The 20,603-nt window shown below is 53.9% G+C and overlaps 2 protein-coding genes across 2 annotated transcripts; both read right to left on the reverse strand.

Moving 5' to 3' along the window:
* Positions 1-822: 822 nt before the first annotated feature.
* Positions 823-20,515, reverse strand: LOC110540017 (zinc finger protein 665-like). Its single transcript, XM_060366373.1, has 5 exons — positions 20,199-20,515; positions 19,476-19,882; positions 18,553-18,591; positions 11,298-12,560; positions 823-1,720 (listed from the first exon to the last, which is right to left on the reverse strand). Exons 2-5 carry the CDS (start codon positions 19,579-19,581, stop codon positions 834-836), a joined length of 2,295 nt encoding a protein of 764 aa, XP_060222356.1. The 5' UTR covers positions 19,582-19,882; positions 20,199-20,515; the 3' UTR covers positions 823-833.
* Positions 2,004-7,385, reverse strand: LOC110563712 (zinc finger protein 343-like). The gene is made up of 6 exons (XM_060366372.1): positions 5,812-7,385; positions 4,196-4,322; positions 3,894-4,008; positions 2,399-2,473; positions 2,193-2,292; positions 2,004-2,052 (listed from the first exon to the last, which is right to left on the reverse strand). Exons 1-5 carry the CDS (start codon positions 6,115-6,117, stop codon positions 2,286-2,288), a joined length of 630 nt encoding a protein of 209 aa, XP_060222355.1. The 5' UTR covers positions 6,118-7,385; the 3' UTR covers positions 2,004-2,052; positions 2,193-2,285.
* Positions 20,516-20,603: the final 88 nt, after the last annotated feature.

The raw sequence follows: 20,603 nt of genomic DNA on the forward strand, positions 1-20,603 counted from the left end.
AAGATGCAAGCCAACTCGGCAACAAGGGTTGAAGCAAAGGACGCATATTAATAAAGGACGACAGCAAGGTGACGCTGCCCTGGGGACTGGGCTCCGACCGCACGAGGCAGACAAGTGTCCCAGCACTGAGCTACGGCCCGGAGCACAAAGTTGGTTTTTATATTTCGGCTGTTTGAGTTTTTGTTGACCTGTCAGGGCTTCTGCTCCAAACAGAAACTCGCGTCTCAACAGTTTCGAAAGTGCATCCCCGTTTACTACAGCTGCAGTCTAAGTTCTCAGCACTAGGGCGACACTAATTCGCCAGCTTTTCTTTACAACCAACACACCTTTACAACCGAAAAGCCCTGATGGCTCATCCTTCCCAGAGTTCTCGTAAGACTTGAAAAAGGTCAAGATTACAACCAAAGCCTGCTGTGACTCAGCAGTGCCTGGGCGCACAGGGTGGAAGGTTCACACCCTGACCGGTGGGACGACTGGGTGGTAAAGGTGAGCCACTGAGCCTGATGGCCGGAGTTTGACCCCGACTGACCATACGGTGGAGAGGGAGAACCCACTCCTAAAAGATGCCCGCTGACCTGCACTGTGCCTACACAAGCATGTGTGCGTGCCCGCGTAACTACGGTGGTTGTTCAAGTTCTATTCTATGTTTTGTCTACATGCATGTTTATGTGCCTTCTGTCTGATCTGCTGGAGCTCAGGTTATGGATGGTGGTGAACCACCATCTGGAGGCTGGGAACTGGGTCTGAGCCACCTCTCCAGCCCTCACACTAAACTGCTGCAAAATGTAATTAAATGCAAGAAAGGAAGAATTCACACGACAGTCTGGAAAGCACTATTTTATAGAGCTCGTCTCCTGCGCCGGCTCCCCGGGGCTTTGGCCGGCCTTCCCGTCGGCGTCGGCGCGGCTGTGGATCCGGCGGTGGATGAGGAAGTTGGAGCGCCAACCGAAGCTCTTCCCACAGACCTCGCAGCTGTACGGCTTCTCCCCCGTGTGCACTCTCCGGTGGGACTGCAGCTGTGAGGAGCGGCTGAAGACCTTCCCACACGTGTCACACCGGTACGGCTTCTCCCCAGTGTGCACTCGCATATGGACTTGCAGATTTGAGTTCAGAGTGTAGCCTTTGCCACACAGGGTGCACACATAGGACTTCTCCCCGGTGTGGATGCCCTGGTGGGCCTGGAGGCTCGAGGGGCGGCTGAACTCCTTCCCACAGTCCGCACACTTGTAGGGCTTCTCCCCCGTGTGCACTCTCTGATGAATGTACAGGTTTGAGCTACAAATGAAGCTCTTCCCACATTCCTCACACTTGTACGGCTTCTCTCCCGTGTGGACTCTCTGGTGGGACCGGAGGTGTGAGCTCCGGCTGAAGCTCTTACCGCACACCTCACATCTGAACGGTTTCTCCCCAGTGTGCAGTCTCTTGTGGTCCTCCAGGTGAGAGGTCTGGCTGAAAGCACTCCCACACACCTCACAACTGTAAGGTCTCTGCCTCGTGTGCACTTTAAAGTGAACGTGAAGAGATGATCTACAACTGAAATACTTTCCACACTGCTCACACTTGAATGGTTTCACTGGAGCGTGGGCCTTCTGATGGATGGGTTCACGTGGAACATGACTGCATTCCTTACGTTTGTCTCCTGTGCGGTCTCCTTGATGAATGCAACCAGCAGGGCTACAGCGGAAGCCCTTCTCACATTCAACACACCCACGAGACCTCTCTCCCACATCTGACAGTTGGTGAGGATCAAAGCTGGAGAGCTGTGTAACAGCTTCTTTATTTGGGTAACTCTTCTGTCCAGTGTGATTCATTCTCTTCTGATCAAAAGGCGCCATCTTTACGCCTTCTCTCCTGCGATCGCTGGAGCTATAAGGCTCTTTGCTTCTGTGTGCTCTACGATCACTGTGGGAACGTGACCTCTCACCTGTAGAGTGAACATCCTGTGCACTCTGAGCCAGGTCGTCTCTCACGGAAATTTGCTGGTATCCATCCTTAGGACACTGTGGCTCCGTCAGGAAATTATTCTGGGGTCTCCAAGTCGGAAGTGGGAGCCTTTCAGAATCAATGGGAACATGTGCTTTATGCCTTGGTATACCGTTCTCACCTTCAGAAAGGTGAGCCGATAACCCTGGCTCCAACCGACACGGGGCTCTCCCTGTAACTGAGGAGGGTTCACCACAGAGCCTGCACACCTGCTTAAGTCGCCCGTGACCCACTGCCAGATCTGCCAGCAGGAAGGGGATTCAGGCGGCCCTCCGTGGACAGCTCTTATCTCACTCTGATTGTTAATTCCTATAGACAGAGATAAAGACAAGTGAAAACTGTTCACACTTCAGGATTTCACACTTAGGTCACAATACTAGAGTTTAAAGCGACTCTAGATGATTCTTTAGCTCACCTTTTCATTCTTAATGAAGTTTCCTGGTTTAAATGCTGACAGGAACCAGGATATAGTCTACCGAGCTCCCAACTACTAAGAACCAATAAAACCAAAGCTGAGAGATGGCTCAGTGGTTGGAGCCCTGGTCACCCTACTAGAGGACTTGGATTCATACACAGCATCTTACAACTATAACTCCAGGCCCAGGGGGTCTGAAACCCTCTTCTGGCCTCCATGGGCCCCAAGTACACATGATACACATACATACACACAATCAGGCAAAACCCCATATGCATAAAATAATAATTTAAAAGATTTAAATCGAAACAATAAAACCCACTTAAACTGCAATCGGTGATTTTTTTTTTTTTTTTTTAAACTATGGATCTTCCCTACCGTATGACAGTGTCAACAGAAAGCTGACACTCTTTCTAGCCACTGCCCAGAACCGTGCCTGGCACGGGCTCCAGCCATCAAGTGCTACAACTTCTCAACCTGTGCTATCTGGACCACCGGATGGCAGCGACTGGGACAGTGCACAGCAAGTCCTATGGATGAGTAAGAAGATTGTCACCTAAATCTCCTCTCCCCTCTTCATTCAAGGCTTCTCTTCTCTGTGTGTGGTTTACGTCTTTTAAAAAGCTGATACTCTGAACATGTAAAATCACAAATGTGAAAAGGGTTTGACAGTGAAAATGCACTCCAAACTGCAGTTACAGCCGGATCATCAGTACAATGAAAACAGTGTGTTTAGACCCCCACAACTCCCCTCCCCAGAGAAACACCATTTCGTGACCCCTCCACCATAAACACGTACTTCAAAATCAAAGCTTGGGTAACCTACTTTTAGCTCACAAATCTCTCACTTGCTCTACACCCACTCATCCAACATGGATTATTCTAAGAAACGCTACGATAGCACCCTTCCTTAAAAGTTGCCAGAACTGGTGCTGGAGAGGTGACCCACGGATAAGGGCACTGCTGTCATCCAAGAACGAGAGTTCTGGGTCTGGCACCTACAACCACCTCGCTCCAGCTTCAGAGGATCCAATGCCCTTTTCTGACCTTAGAGGGCTCCCACACAGAGTCTCTCTCACATACACACACATAAAAATAGTAAATACAAGTATCTTTTAAAACATTATCAGTAGAGGGGCTGGAGAGATGGGTCAGCGATTAAGAGTGCTTGCTGCTCTTCCAGAGGACCCAAGTTCAGTTCCCAGACACACAACCTGAGCCTCACAACCGCCTGTAACTCCTGATGCCCTCTTCTAGCCTCAGAGGGTCCACACACCATGTACACACACACACACACACCAAAGAAGATGTAATTTTGTTGTTGTTTGTTTATCAAGGCAAGGTTTCTCTGTGTAGCCCTGGCTGTCCTGAAACTCACTCTGTAGACCAGGCTGGCCTCAGACTCAGAGATCTGCCTGCCCCTGCCTGATAAATGCTGGGATTGAAGGTGTGTGCAACACTACCCAGTAAGATATAATCGTTTTTAGAACAATACTGTGTGGGGCTAGATTCACGCTGTGGACCGCTGTGGACCGCTGTGGTTCGTCTTCCAGATCGCTCAGGCGCAGTTCTCAGCACCACACAGTGGCTCACAGATCCAATTCCCTGCACTGGCCTCCACAGGCACCAGAAAAAATACAACCAAACATAAACGTAAATAAATAAATAGCCTGTTCAGAAAATGAAAGGAACGTCCCATGTTTGACTATGAGAATAAGCAAAGTCCCAGGGAACCATGTTGAGAGCCGCAAAGCTTTACAATCACAAAGATGAGTGCCAGATAGCACCTGTTCTCACCCACTGAAAGCAGGTTCCAAAAATTCTCCACCATCACATCTTGGTACAGCTTCCTCTGGGCAGAGTCCAGCAGCCTGAACTCCTCCTTAGTGAAGACCACGGCCACGTCCTTGAATGTCACCGCCTCCTACAAGCACACATGACCTCAGTCTTACAGACTACTGCTGCTAATGACATCCTCACAGCTGAAAGAGTCTATCTTTGGGGGAAGGGAGAGTAAGCATGTAAAAAGACTCAGGAAGTTCTAAAGCGGGGCTCCTTGAGATTCTGGAATTAAACATCTCGTAATTCTCAGGAAGCCCCTGAAACTGAGCAAGGTCCCTCTGGTCAGAGTCAAATGTACAGTACAACTGCTGAAGGTCAGCAGAGTTCCCTGGCAGAGACTCTGCAAGGTGTAAGTAGAGTACACCGGGGCAATCGTTTTGTGATGCAGCCGCCCTGAAGTCACCACAGTCCTGGGAGTGACTCCAAGAAAACCACCAATTCACCAACTTGGACTTGGGTGGACTCTGGGGTCCCCACCTGGAGACAGCAGATGCACGTGCCCCCTAAGAAAAGGGGCATGGTGGCCCTGAAAAGGCGGGGAGCTGAGCTTTCAGGGACAAACAAGCCCCTGGCATGTCTTCAGGACTTCACATGCTTTCCTAAACATTCTAATTTTAAAATCACATCTGTTCAGTGTTTGTGCTTGTATGAAAGGCGGAGGGCGACTTGTGGAAGGTGGTTGTCTCCTGTAGGGAGACAGTGGCCAGAGCCCAGTTAGCTCTTCTGCTTTGCTTCCCCATTTTGTTAGCGTGGTCAAGCTGAGTTCATATTCCCAGGCTCAGAGACGAGCTCCTACCCTGCCCTTTCAAGAGTTCTCTTGCCTGCTAAGTGAGTAAAGGCTGTAGAACTTGGCCGTGTGTGGCAGCACGCACCTTTAACCCCAGCACTCGGGAGGCAGAGGCAGGCCGAGTTTGAGACCACAGCCTGGTCTACAAAGTGAGTCCAGGACAGCCAGGGCTACACAATAAATACTGTCCCGAAAAACCTAAAAAAGAAAAACAAAAAATATAGAACTTGCTGTTGTCTTAACCAGCTACCTTCTGCCCTGCTCCTGCTCCTTTGTCCCTGATCACCTTGAGCTCAGGGCTACACCTCTCAGATGAGTCTCCAACAGATACTCAAAATATGCTGGGTGACCCCGAAGCTCACCCAAGGCCCCCCGTTGTGCAGTTTTGCCCTGTAATATGCGATAGAGCCTCCCTTCAGGGACTTGGTTCAGATCCTGAGCTGACCATCTCCCAAGCACTCAGAAAATGAAGCTTGCCTGCCTGCCTGCCTGCCTGCCTGCCTTCTTTTGGCTTTTCAAGACAGGGTTTCTCTGTGTAGCCCTGGCTGTGCAGGGCTCACTTTATAGACCAGGCTTCATCTCTGAATTGAGTTTTCTCAGCTTCCGCCACAAACCCAACCCTTTTACCATGTAGGCCCTGTGGGTCAGGGTCAGCTCTTCAGGCTCGGAGGCAGGGCCCTGGCCCGAGCCATCTCGACTACTCTCAAGAGCTTTGAGTCTCCTAAGAGAAGAAGCTGAGGCCTGAGGATTCTGACGGCATTCAAGCCAGCCAAGCTCTGCTTACCATGGCGAGCTCCCCGTTATCCTTCCTGTCGGGAGTTCGGAGCCTAGGAGGGCAGAAACAGCAAGAGATGTTGGTGGACCGTGGCCACAGGCTGACCCCAGTCAGACAGGCAGGGTGGGAGGACGGCGGGCACACGACAGCAGTGTGCCCGACCACAACCTGTGAGATTTCCTTGAGATTTTCCTGTGTTTTTTTTTTTTCGTTTTGTTTTGTTTTCCACAATCTTCTGTCAGTTTTAAGTGAGAAGGAAACATGATGGTAACAGTGATGATAACTTGCGGTGATAACGGTGCTGAAGGCACACATGTTTCCTCGCGTGCAGAGGTAATCCTGGCCAGTCTTCCCACAACTAGGAGGAAGGACTCTAGCACGAGGGAAGACTGGGCCCACGTGCAGGGCCCCGGGGTTGGGATTAATGCAGCTGAGTTCTAACCTGACCCCACACCGCTGCCTCGCTGCTGACAGCACCGGCTGGGGAGAAGGACAGCTTGGACCGGGAGGGAGGCCCGGGTGCCACTGCACTTCACCTGTGCCACGCAGCACAGTGGCCCTCCCGGGCCTGGGGTTTTGGAGGCGCCCTTCCCTCAACTGTTTACACGTTACCCGGGGCAGGGGACCTCCTCACACACTCCAGGGGGACGGGCGGCACTGCCACCCAGGAGAAGCCAAGGCTGGTGCGGCCAGCTCAGCTGCTGCGGCCAGCCCTGAGGACATGCCCGGAAAAGCCCAGGCTCATCCCAGGACACATTCATCTGACAACCGGCTGGGGCCACAGAGGACCGGCCTGCGGGAAAGGAAGGCATCCACCAGGAAGGCATCTCCTCTACCCAGAAGGCATCCACCCAGGCGCATCCCTCTGCACTCTCTCCTGCTCCTGGGCTGCGGCAAGCTGGAAGGGGCTTGGGTACAGGCGCTTACCACCAGCCTGAGCTCCATCCCCAGGATCCACCTGGGAGTGGGTGGAGCACCAGCTCAGGCACCGAGCAAAGGTTAAGGAAGATGTGAGTAAATGCTAAGCAGTGGGGGCTCCTAAGGTGGGTTCCGAGGCCAGCCTCCCCCCACGGCTCCCCTTGGATAAATGAAGCTCCCAGGCGTGGGAGCCTCACACCCTCCCACGTCGGCCTTACTCACGTGGGGCTCCACCGCTGTTTTCTGGGAAGTCAGGGCTGCAGGGAAACCAAAACTTGTTTATAAAATTCCATCTATGAAAGCTCAGGGTTCAAGCCCGAGCTCCCGCCACAGGCACCCAGCAGACTATGAAGGTCACCAGCGGGCACCCCCCTGAGCTTGCCGATTCACAGACAACCGTCGTGCCAGACGGTTTTGAGCATTTCACGGACCACTTTCTTTTTTTCTCCAAGTACGCTGCGAGTAAGGTCTAACGCCTCTCTTTCACAGAACAACCGGTAAAATGCACAGAGGGATCAGCGGGCAGGGCAGAGACAGAACCTGCTGTGGGGTGTGGGGGGTGAGAGGGATGGGAGAGGAGGCCGCAGGGAGAGGAGGCCGCAGACGGGAGGGGGCTGCAAGAGGGGGAGGGGGCTGCAAGAGGGGAGAGGAGGCCGCAGACAGGAGGGGGCTGCAGGAGGGGGAGGGGGGCCGCAGACAGGAGGGGGCCGCAGACGGGAGGGGGCTGCAGACGGGAGGGGGCTGCAGGAGGGGGAGGAAGCTGCAGGAGGGGAGGGAGGGGGCTGCAGGAGGGGAGGAAGGGGGCTGCAGGAGGGGAGGGAGGGGGGCTGCAGGAGGGGAGGGAGGGGGCTGCAGGAGGGGAGGGGGGCTGCAGGAGAGGGGCTGCAGGAAGGGAAGGGGGCTGCAGGAGGGGGAGGGGGCTGCAGGAGAGGGGCTGCAGGAGGGGAGGGGGCTGCAGAAGGGGGAGGAGGCCGCAGGCGGGAGGGGGGGGCTGCAGGAGAAGAGAGGGGGGTCTGCAGACCGGGGGGTGGGGTGGGGTCGGGGAGGGGAGGGGGACAGGGCAGGAGCTGCGGCTGCCGGGGCAGGGGCGGGCGTGCTGTGCGAGCAGCCTGCAGCGACGGCCGCGGGCCGGGCCGCTCCCTCCCGCGCACGCCGCGGCTCCTACCTTTCAAAGCTCCTCCTTCCTTCTCGCCCCAGAAGCGAGAACTTCGGTCTCCCATGCACCTAGGGGACGTTCTAGAGATCCTGGTTAAAATAACTCAAAGCCGGGGGCGGACGGCTAAACCCGACCTGAGGCTGACGAGCTCCCAGAATTCCGCGTGGAGAAGCCGGCGCTCGGCGGCGCGGGAACGGAAGTGAGGCTGGGAGGCGCGGGGGGTGCGGGGGCTGGCGGCGCTGGGGATGGGAGGATGCCGGGGTGGGCAGCCGGCCCCCGAAGCTGGAGACCGTCCTCCGGCCTGGAGCGTCCTGCTGTTTTTCATTTCTCACGTTCGCGGAAACATGCTGAAAACCGCCGCCTGCAAGCCCACGTTGCAGCTGCGAGCCGAAGGTTCACAGAGCTGGGGGCGGAGACGAGGGACTCCAGCGAGGAACTCCGAAAAGACGAGCTGGGACAGTCCCGGGGAATAAAAGACTCAGGAAACAGTACCGCGTTACAGGAGGAAGAGTCGCCGTTAGGTTCCTGGTTGTAATGTGCTCCTGAGAGGTCAACAGAAAGATCACATCCGACCCCTGAGAACCCCGAGAAAGACACTGAAAAGAGCGGAGAAGCAACATTAGTAGCTAAAACAAATGGGGGAGGGGTAGTGCGATTTATCTTGTGTGCCTGGCCCTTTAAAGCGTCCCCAGTTTCTAGTCAACTGGCCCTTTAAGAATTCTTAACTAAGCTGGGTGCAGTGGTGCACACCTGTGATCCCAGACTAGGGGAGGCAGAGGCAGGCGGATTTCCATGAGTTCGAGGCCAGCCTGATCTACAGAGTGAGTCCAGGACAGGTAGGGCTACACAGAGACCCTGTCTTGAAAAACAACGACAAAACAAACTAAATTGTACCGAGTGGAAGAAGCTAGATGCAACAGGTCACATCATAAGAGTTTCGTTGGCAATATTTCGGAAGAGTTGGACAATACAGCAGACCCGGAGTGGAGAAGAATTCCGCGAGGAGGCTGAGGCTTGAGCATCTGCCAGGTCTACAGTGATAACGAAGTCAGCCTTAACTGTGTTCTCCACTAAAATCGCCGTAGCTACTGTAGCTTGCTATGAATCCGTACGTCTTGGAATGACTGCCCCACAGTTTGTGTCCTGGTCTGGAAGTTTTAAGCTACATTTTTCTCACCTGACACACACCCATACATACACACACACACACCTATCATTTCATCCTCAGTTTGCTGCCTTGAGGATGGAAGCTAGCACTCTTGGTCAGCTGTGCTCTGAGGTGTGTATTGAGGCGCCTCTGTGTTCTGAAGGCCAGTGCAGTTCTTGCTGCTTGCTTAGCAGAGCCTGCTTGCTCTGAGTCCCCTTGACACCAGGCTCCTCATTAGGAAGACTTGTCTCCAGAGGCTTTGAGAAGCACATGTAAATTTGGATGGCGTTGTGTCCCGATGGAACTTTCTTGCTGTGGCCGTGCTGTCTAGGGATTCTTTCTGCATACACCGGGGTAGGCAGGTGCCATCAGATGCTTTGCTGGTGTGCAGAGATAGGCAGTTCATGACACTCCCAACCTGGTGGTCTCCAGTGCAGAAGCAAACTCGGGGTAATAACCTGAGAGGAATGGCAGCTTTTGTGTCTTCGTCTAACTTTTTACAGTGCCACTAAGCTGATATCCCTGTAGCTGGATGCTTGTACTATGTAATGCTTGCAATGCCTTTTTATGGTGTTTTTGTGTGATTAAACGCTTTCCATTGAATTGTGTGTTGTCATTATTGGAAGTGTAATTTTCTTTATGTGCCGCTAACCCATTTCCTGTTATCTTTGGCACGATTTGGGGAAGTGATTAAAGTCAATAGCAATTTTTCAAAAAAATCTCCTTAGCTGACAAGACTTCATATTTACTCTGACCTCACCGAGTGTTTTCATCTTGCATGAAAGTTGAGTTTTGTCTGATACTGTCTAAACTGAGAGGGGCTAGCCAGACTCCACGTGCAAAGACAAGGACACAACCCCGAGAACGGATGTGACAAACCTGCAGCTCGGAAGCCGTGATGCTTGTTGGCACTGAAGGTGGGACTTCGGGAGTGGCCACGGGGCAGCCTCCTCTTGAGGAGAAACGTTCCACAGCCCGAGTGGGTACCACAGAACTCAGTTCCGTGCGTGTGTGATGGGGCACAAATCTACCACAGTGCAGAAAAGGAGCTGGCCACAGTGAATTCCTAGGCCCCAGGGGAGCTGGGGACTCCCCAATAGCTGAGCAGCTTCTGTTGTGAGGAGACACGTGTCTGAGTCCAGCTTCTCCATCTTGCTGGCAGGGCAAACAGGTTCATGTCCCCAGACCCTGGGACCTCCTCCTATCCTGACTGACAGAAACTCACCTGCTCAGTCCTTGTGTCAAAACATGCCTGGACCCCGCTTTTTGTTCCCATCCACTTTGTGTTCAATGTCCCTATAGGGACACGGCTCAGATCCCCAACCGCTCGCCTCCCTAAGCTCAAAAATGAAAGCTTTCATTTTAAGTTTCTGTCTCTGGAGTGAGTTTTCTTGGCTTGCACCCCAAACCCAACATTTACTGTGAATCAGAAAAAGTGCATTTTGAAAAATTTTAAGAAGTGATAATTTATTAATGACAAAAGCAAATTTGCATAGTGGTGCATGGACACTTTCTGTAAGAGTCCTGCGATGTTTGAGTCACACTGAGACACAACAAAGCTGCAGCTGAAGCAGTTTGATACTTAAGCACTGGGGAATGGGAGCAGGAACGTATATGAGTAATCGATTAAGACCCTGTAAGAGCAGCAGGCAGCACGGCGATCCGGCCCCGAGCACAGGACGCGACGGCGGGCCCTGGGTGTGGGCACAGTGAGGTGTGCGTGCTCACGCGGTGTTCCAAGAAAGGCTGCGGCAAAGTCACACGCCTGGGTGAGGGCTGCCACAGCCCCTCGGGTGGACTACCTGCCGAACGTTGGGGTTTGGCTGCACCACACGTGCAGAAGCTTGTAGTGTTTCAGGTGTCTCGTGACCCCACATTCCGTTACACAGCTCCACCCTGGGGCTACAAGCAGCAGCTTCAGAAACTTTGCCCTGATGGAACAGATCGGGTCCCTTGCATCCCACGACTTCTAATTACCTCCAGGTCACACTCAACTTCCCTGTAGTATGTCCCCCGTGTTCACGGTCAGGGGTCAGCATGAAGTCTGCAGTGGCGCCCACTTACAAGGCCTGTGCGTTGTAGTCTCCCAAGCACTGCAGCACACCCTGCTCCGGTTAAGACACGGACGCTTCTCATGCCGCAGCTCCTTCGCCTCCCCTGGCGACCCTAACAACTGCACCTTTCGGCTTCCACCTGAAATATGAGCATAAGACCCTCACAGAGACTGTTTCCTGTGCGAACACTCAGAGGGTGGGCAATCCCTGTGCCCCTCACCCTCAGCGTGGACTCGCTGGTGAATCAGGAGACTGGAGCTCCAGCTGAAGCCCTTCCCACACTCCTCACATTTGTACGGTTTTTCTCCCGTGTGGACTCTCTGGTGGGCCTTGAGGTATGAGCTCCAGCTGAAGACTTTCCCACACTCCTCACATTTGTACGGTTTCTCTCCAGTGTGGATCCTCTGGTGGTCGTGCAGGTAGGACCTCTGCCGGAAGCGCTTTCCGCACACGTCACATGGGTATGGCTTTTCTCCTGAGTGGACCCCTCGATGAGCGAGGAAATTGGAAGCACGACAGAAGCCCTTCCCACACTCCTCACACTGATAGGGCCTTTCTCCAGTGTGGGCGCGCTGGTGGGCCTGGAGGTGTGCTTCCACAGTGAAGCCCTTCCCACACTCTGCGCACTGATACGGCTTGTCCTCACTGTGGACCCTCTGGTGCACCTGGAGAATTGAGACCCGACTGAAGGCTTTCCCACACTCCTCACATTTGTATGGTTTCTCTCCTGTATGGATTCTGCAATGAACGTTAAGATCTGAACTCCGGCTGAATCCCTTCCCACACGTGTTACACTTGTAGGGTTTCTCTCCGGTGTGGCCTCTCTGATGAGCCAGAAGATGTGAGGCCTGGCTGAAGCCTTTCCCGCACTCCTCACACTTATAGGGCTTTTCTCCCGTGTGGACTCTCATGTGATTGTTAAACTCTGAGCTATGACAGAAACTCTTCCAGCAAGCGTTGCACTGATAGGGCTTGTTTCCAGTGTGGCCTCTCTGATGGTCCAGAAGGGTCGAGGCCCTAGTGAAGCCCTTTCCACACTCCTCACACCTGTATGGTTTCTCTCCAGTGTGCCTCACCTGATGGGCCTGAAGGCCCGATAGCCGACAGAAGGCATTCTCACATTTTTCACATTTGTACTTCTTCTCCCCAGTAGCACCCTGCCTGCTGGCCTGAAGACGGGCGTCGCAGGCATTGTCCTTCTCTTTCATCTCCTCTCTGTGAGGTTCTTCACGACCACCTGCTCGGCAGTGGAGCAGAAACCGTGGATTCTGACGGGAATGTCTGCTGAGCTCCTCTTCTTCCCAAGGCTCATCACCTTGTTTCAAGGGAGAGCTGCTCTCCCCAGTGGGCACCGTGAGCTCTCGCCCCCTCGTTAACTCCCTAGTAACTTGCTGCCAGATCTGTGAGCAGAAAAGCTCCTCATGTGCCAGGTCCCCCAGTCCTACGTCCTGAAGAGACTCCATTTCCTTCACATTCTCATCTCCTAAAAGCACAAAGAGAATTCAGAAAGAGGTAGGGCATGGGAAGGCTGTGCTGGCTGCTCTTGGAGTCACACAGCCTAAGGCTTCATCACTGAACCAGAGAAAGGTTCCCTTCCCTCTAGCACGAGCAGCCTGCCATCTCACCCACATGCCCAGAAGCCACGGCCGGGGCTGCAGGCTCCATCAAGAGCTCTATAAAGTATCACAGATGAATGACAAGTTCAAATATTCTCATCTCCGGAGAAAGAAAAATGTTTCCATCAAGATCAAAAGAGCAGGCCGGTGTGGTGGCGCACACCTTTAATCCCAGCACTCAGGGGGCAGAGGCAGGCAGAGCTCTGAGTGTGAGGTCAGCCTGGTCTACAGAGCAAGTTTCAGGGCTACATAAAGAAAATCTTGTCTCAAACAAAGGAAGAAGCGGCCTTTTAAAAGCCTGGGATGCCACTCGGCGGTAGCAGCCTAGAACTTGTGAGGCCTGGGCCCACCCAGCACTGCCGCACAAACAAGGTACGCCCCACCAAGCGAGTGTGACTACGCACGGCATGGGAAAGCCACAGGGAAAGACATTCTCTTCAAGGTGACTAAAATCCTGACGCAGCTGGCTTAGGTACATAAAAGCGAGGCCCGCAAACGGCCCCTTGCCCTTCCACCCAAGGAGACACAGCATGGTGTGATACACGCAGTGATACACAGGTCTGTTTTATTTTATGTGGTTAAGTGTTTGCCTTCATGTGTGTGGTGAGAATTCTGGAATTTGGGTTTCTTTAAAAACACAGAGATAAGAATATGTTTTGTTTCCATGGCAGGTGTGGGATGTAGGGCTGCTTTGCAGCAGCTGTAATTGCCTCGTGCTCTAGCAGAGCCATGGTTTTGCCTGTTGCAGATGGCTTCGGTGATAGTGTGGCATTTGGAGTTCTGGGGCCTTTTCAGAGGGTATGTGAATGCTAGAGCCCCAGTAAGGGGTTGGTGGTAGTTGTTGGTCTTTGGGGGTGGGGGTTGATGTTTGTTAGGTAGTCTTGTGAAAAGAACAAGCAGAAAAACATATATCCTGACAGAGAAGATCAAATTTGCCCCAGGAAACTTGATGCCCTTAATCAGGAAGTAGTCTAACAATAATGCCACTGCCTTTCCAATCCCTGACTGAGGCCAGAAGAGGGCATCAGATCCCCTTGAACTGGAGTGATAGATGTTAGGAACCAAACTCAGGTCCTCTGCAAGAGCAGCCAGTGCTGATCATTTCTCCAGATCCAAATTTGACTTGTTTATGTGCCATTTAAGCCTATGGGTGTCATCATCACCATCACCATGATCACCATCACCACCACGATCACCATCACCATCATCACCACCACCATCACCATGATCACCATCACCACCACCAACACCATCATCACAATCATCATCACTATCACCATCACCATCATTAATTGTGGAACATAGTTACAGCAGCTGAGTCTACAGTGAGCAGATTGTGAACATTAAGATCTATCTATCCACCTACCTATCAACCGGTCAATCAATGGCTCTATGGGGCCAACTAAGGAACCTAGAAACTCGGAATGAGACATCTCAAGGAGGTCTTGATAATAAATGTCCAGAGAAACCTTTGTAGATTATGTTTGATTATGTATTCGCAAGTAAACCAGCTATTGTGAGTCTCCCAGACAATCTGGATGTCCACTACTCACCCCACAGACACTCACCACAGACATTCATCCCACAGACACTCATCCCACACTCACCCCACAGACACTCATCCACAGACACTCATCCACAGACACTCACCCCACAGACACTCACCACAGACACTCATCCACAGACACTCATCCACAGACACTCATCCCACACTCACCCCACAGACACTCATCCACAGACACTCATCCACAGACACTCATCCACAGACACTCACCCCACAGACACTCACCACAGACACTCATCCACAGACACTCACCACAGACACTCACCCCACAGACACTCACCACAGACACTCATCCACAGACACTCACCCCACAGACATTCACCCCAGACACTCACTCACCCCACAGACACTCACCCCACAGACACTCACCACAGACACTCATCCACAGACACTCATCCCACAGACACTCACCACACAAACACTCACCACAGACACTCATCCACAGACACTCATCCACAGACACTCACCCCACAGACACTCACTCACCCCACAGACACTCACCACAGACACTCACCCCACAGACACTCACTCACCCCACAGACACTCACCCCACAGACACTCATCCACACTCACCACACAGACACTCACCCCACAGACACTCATCCACAGACACTCATCCACACTCACCACACAGACACTCATCCACAGACACTCACCACAGACACTCACCCCACAGACACTCACTCACCCCACAGACACTCACTCCACAGACACTCACTCACCCCACAGACACTCACCACAGACACTCACCACAGACACTCATCCACAGACACTCACCACACAGACACTCATCCACAGACACTCACCCCACAGACACTCACCACAGACACTCATCCACAGACACTCACCACAGACACTCATCCACAGACACTCACTCCACAGACACTCATCCACAGACACTCACCCCACAGACACTCACCACAGACACTCATCCACAGACACTCACCACAGACACTCATCCACAGACACTCATCCACAGACACTCACCACAGACACTCACTCACCCCACAGACACTCACCACAGACACTCATCCACAGACACTCACTCACCCCACAGACACTCACCACAGACACTCATCACAGACACTCACTCACCCCACAGACACTCACCCCACAGACACTCATCCACAGACACTCACCACAGACACTCACTCACCCCACAGACACTCACCACAGACACTCATCCACAGACACTCACTCACCCCACAGACACTCATCCACAGACACTCACCCCACAGACACTCACCACAGACACTCATCCACAGACACTCACTCACCCCACAGACACTCATCCACAGACACTCACCCCACAGACACTCATCCACAGACACTCATCCACAGACACTCATCCACAGACACTCATCACAGACACTCACTCCACAGACACTCACTCACCCCACAGACACCACAGACACTCACTACAGACACTCACTCACCCCACAGACACGCCACACACACACGGAGGAGTACACACATACACACACACACACACACAGAGGTCACACCGCAGCGGGAGCACAGGGAGAGCAGCGGGTGGGCACTGCTCACAGTGGCCAGTGGCCAGACAGAAAAACAAGACGGGGGAGGGAAGGGGCGGGACATAGAAGGCGGTGCCTTGCACGGTGCTAGAGACGTGCAAGGACCCAGGGAGGGGTCAGGAGGCCATCAGCCTCAGAGTAGCCAGGAGAGGAGCGTGAGCGTGAACACAGGAGGAAGCAGCAGGGTGCAGTGGTCCCGGGCGGACTACCAGGCCAGGGGAAGGAGGGGCCCTGCGAGCCCCAGATTCGAATTCACCCAGCAAGGTCCGGGCGTAGCTGGAATGTGGCCCTTGGGGCAGCGACACAGGCTATACCCACCCAAAGTCACCAACACGGGCGCCCTGGTCCCCAAAGCCCAGCCCCTCCGGAGTTCAGCAGTCAGAGCAGCAGCTGCTCCTGCAGAGGACTGGAGTTCGGTTCCCAGCTCCCACAACAGCGACTGAGGCTCACGACAGACGGCCTCTGCGGAGACCCACAGATACACGCACAAATAACACACCTCATCACCAAGGATGGCAGCCCAGTCCCGGGCTCCACGTGTGGAAGCAGAGACGTGATGCCCGCAAGCTGCCCTCTCACTTCCACAAGCACCTTGTGGCACACGTGTGTACACCACACCACACACTGCCTACCGCCTACCAGTGTGTTTTCCAAACTTGCCGCTTGGGGCTCTGTGTGGCCCTGGCTGTCCTGGACTCGCTCTGTAGACCAGGCTGGGCTCGAACTCACAGATCCGCCTGCCTCTGCCTCCCGAGTGCCTCTAGAGTGCTCGTCTACCCTAGCTTTTATTTCACTAAAAATTGTTCAAGAAGGGCCAGCAAGACGGCTGTAAGGGAACAGGCACCCGCTGCCAAGCCCAAAGACCTGACTGAGCTCAACGCCCGGGCCTCACAGGCGTGAGGAAGGAGAGAGCCAACTCCCACAAGCTGACCCTGGACTTCCGCCATGGCACATAGCACCTACGTACATACAAACGCACAGAAAGTGGTTTTGTAAATTTAGGGTTTATTTTACGTGTATGAGCTTTGCCTGCATGTATGTCCGTAAACCACATGCATGTCTAGTGCCTGCAGGGGTGACACGAGGGCGTCACACTGGAGTTGCAGGTGACTGTGAGCTGCCATGTGGGTGCTGGGAACCAAACTCAGGTTTTCTCAGGAGCAGCCAGTGTTCTCAACCCTGAGCTCTCTCCAGCCCCACAAAGTAATTTTTTTTGTTAAAAATTTTATTTACATATATTCACTACATGTGGGGGTGATTATGATCTGAGCAGGCATGAAACCACGATGCCCACCTGTGCTCCACATGCAAAACACTCGTGGGAGCTGGGGGAGACACTAGAAGAGCCAGCTCTGAGCCTCACAGCGATGCAAAGTCTAGAGAGCTTACAGCACTGCCTGCACAGCCAGGGCCGCGCCTCAGGAGCCAGCGTCGGCCACACGGCCGCGCTCACCCACTGACAGAAGGTTCCTCAAGTTCTCCAGCATCACGTCATGGTACAGCTTCCTCTGGGCAGCATCCAGCAGCTCCAGCTCCTCCTCACTGAAGACCACGGCCACGTCCCTGAATGTCACGGCCTCCTGTGACAGCAGACACAGGCCACAAACAGTATCGGAGGCTGGGGGGAGGGGATCGGGCCGAGGAGGGCGGGTCCCTCCCAGCACCACATTCACTGGGTACAGGGGTACGGTGCTTGTGATTCCAGCACATGGGGCTAAGACAAGAGGGTGACTTCAGCCTGAAGCCATGCTGAGTTCCAGGACAGATGGAACCTTGCCTCAGAAACATAAACAAAAAGGAAACGCACAAAAGGCCTTTCTACATACAGTCCATTTTCTCATGTTAAACCTGCAATGTCCACACATCCGAAGTTTAAAATGAGGAAACATTTTTGCTCTCTTACTCCTTCCCCACTTACAGGGGAGCCCAGCAAGAGGCAGCCGAGTGGTGGGTAAAGCTGCCAAGGCGACATCCCAAGATCAGTTTCTGGGAGCCACGTGATGAAGAACAAGAGTGGCTCCTAAGCTTTTTCTGCAAGTACACGCACATCTTCAAAATAAATGTCAAAAATCAAAAAGTCCTAATTTAAACCAGTGAAAGCAATGTGACATTTGTATTTACTTTGTGATGGGTAAAATAAGTATTCTTTTGTTGTTGGTGTTGTTTTGAAACGAGGTTTCTCTGTAGCCCTGGCTATCCTGAACTTGCTTTGGAGACCAGGCTGGCCTGGAACTCAGATCATCCTGCCTCTGCCTCCCTGAGGGCTTGGATTGCGGGTAACAAAGGATGCTTAACAGCTGGCATCCAAGGGCCTCTTGACTGTCAGGGAGGAGCTGTGTGGTTCTCGGCTGTGGCTCACGAGCCCTGTGTGTGTCTTTCAGAGTGGTCAAATATCAGATGTTCACATTACGATTCAGGACAGGAGCAAAATTACAGTTACGAAGCGGCAACAAAAAGAATTTTATGGTTGGGGTCACCACACACGAGAAATTGTTAGTGGGTCACATTAAGAAGCATTGAGAACCTCTGCCTTTGAGAAAAGAGATGAGGATTTAAGGGCCAATGGGACAGCTCAGGGGTGAAGGTGCTTGCAAGCCTGGTACACTGAGTTTACTGTGTGTCCATCCCCAGGACGGGGACAGGGGGGGTCACACTGTGCTCTGACCTCCACATGCACAGGTGGCACGTGTGCCTCTATAGAGCCACGCCCACTCAACAAGTAAACCAGCAAGTGGAAAGACAGTCAGCCCAACTCACCTTGACCTTGGTCATCGTCCTCCTGGGGAATGGCTGGGTCTTAGGAGGTGCAATGAAAGAAGAAAAGAACACTATGAGAGTCTAGCCAAGATGGGCCTAGCTCAAAGGACCAGTTAGCCAGGGTGGGCCTATCTCAAAGGACCAGTTATCCAGGGTGGGCCTAGCTAATAGGACCAGTTAGCCAGGGTGAGCCTAGGTCAAAGGACCAGTTACCCAGGGTGGGCCTAGCTAATAGAACTAGTTAGCCAGGGTGGACCTAGGTCACAGGCTGGTTACCCAGAGTGGGCCTAGCTAATAGGACCAGTTAGCCAGGGTGAGCCTAGGTCAAAGGACCAGTTAGTCAGGGTGGACCTAGGTCACAGGCTGGTTAGCCAGGGTGAGCCTAGCTAATAGGACTAGTTAGCCAGGGTGGGCCTAGCTAATAGGACTAGTTAGCCAGGGTGGGCCTAGCTAATAGGACCAGTTAGCCAGGTTGGGCCTAGGTCAAAGGACTAGTTAGCCAGGGTGGATCTAGCTCAAAGGACCAGTTAGCCAGGGTGGGCCTAGGTCACAGGCTGGTTAGCCAGGGTGGGCCTAGCTCACAGGGGTGGTTAGACCTTCCCGCTCTGCCGTCTCTGAATCTGACTTCCATACCAGGACAGTAGAAAGGCAGGAGCCACAGGAGCCAGGCTGCATGGCAGCAGCTCTGTGGTTGTTGTTTTGTTTGTTCTGTTTTTTGAGACAGGGTCTCACTGTGTGGCCCTGGCTGTCCTGGACTCACTCTGTGGACCAGGCTGGCCTCGAACTCACAGAGTTCCACCTGCCTCTGCCTCCCAAGTGCTGGGGTGACAGGCCTGTGCCCCCGTCCGGCAGGGCCAGCTTTTCAAAGGCTTCAGGAACTCAGTGAGCATGCACTCTGTGAAACGCACGCCCAATCAGCGTACCTGAAATCCACAAACTATGGAGACTGGACCAAAACAAGAGCAGTTCTGACACTCGGGGACACGAAGGCAGGAGGATTGCTTTCAGTTCAAGCTGGCCTGGGCTCATTAGTCACTGTTCACTCATTCCTGCCAAGAAGCTCCTGCATTGGGTCTCAGCACCTAAACCCTGTGCGCATCCTCAGCCGTGGGAAGGACAGAGCCCGCCATCGCGAGGTTATGCAGGGAAGTAAACGGACAGACGCACGGGGTGCCCTCGTTGAGGAGGAGGATGTCTCAGGGCGCGCCTACCAGCAGACTCGACGGTGCATGTGACCGTGACCACGTGAGCGCACGAGGCCTGCTCGGGCGGGTCCCCGAGCACAGCTTCATCCTGAGGCCAGGATCTCAAGCCTGGGCCTCTGCAGCTTCTAAAGACAAACATACAGGGTGAGAGGTCAGAGGTCAGAGGTGAAGGTGACTCCAAGGAACCCGAGCTGTGCACCAGCGCTCTGTGGCCGCTCACCAGCCGTGACCTTCACTACAGACAGGCCGCTGTCCACACCAGCCGTGGACAGACGGACAGACACACCGGCCCCAGACAGGCACAGGAGCTCCTGTGGTGCAGGGAGGTGACAAAGGACGTGACAAAGCGGACCTGAGGCAAGGCCGGCATGAACCGTGCACCGAGTGGGCGTGAGCGTGGAGCCTCCAGGGCCGGTGAGCCCAACACCCCAACAATTGTACCTGCAGCCCTCGCACCCCAACTCCAGGCAGCACGGTGTGGCGCGCACCAGTCGGCAGCAGCGAAGCGGGGGCGCTCACACCTGTCCTCGGCGCACGGAGGCTGAGGCTGAGCGAGCCTCGCGCGGACACCCGTCAGGGAGCTCTGCGGCTCCACGCGGCCGCGAACCCGCAAGCCTCAGATCCAGGGAGCAGCCGCGGAGGGTGCGGAATGCGGGGAGGACCCAGAGCGGACGCTAACTGAAACCCCGGAGACGCTTCCCAGGATGCTTTGTATCGGCCCCTACAGCAGAAACCTGTGCCGCCCGCGGAGACCTTGAACTACACTTCCCAGAATGCCCCGCGGCCTCGGCGGAAGCACGCTCGACGCTCAGGGGGACGCTGTGGAACGGCCGCGCCGCGCTCCCG

This window comes from Meriones unguiculatus, chromosome 14, assembly GCF_030254825.1.
Source record: "Meriones unguiculatus strain TT.TT164.6M chromosome 14, Bangor_MerUng_6.1, whole genome shotgun sequence".
NCBI classification, from domain to species: Eukaryota; Metazoa; Chordata; class Mammalia; order Rodentia; family Muridae; genus Meriones; species Meriones unguiculatus.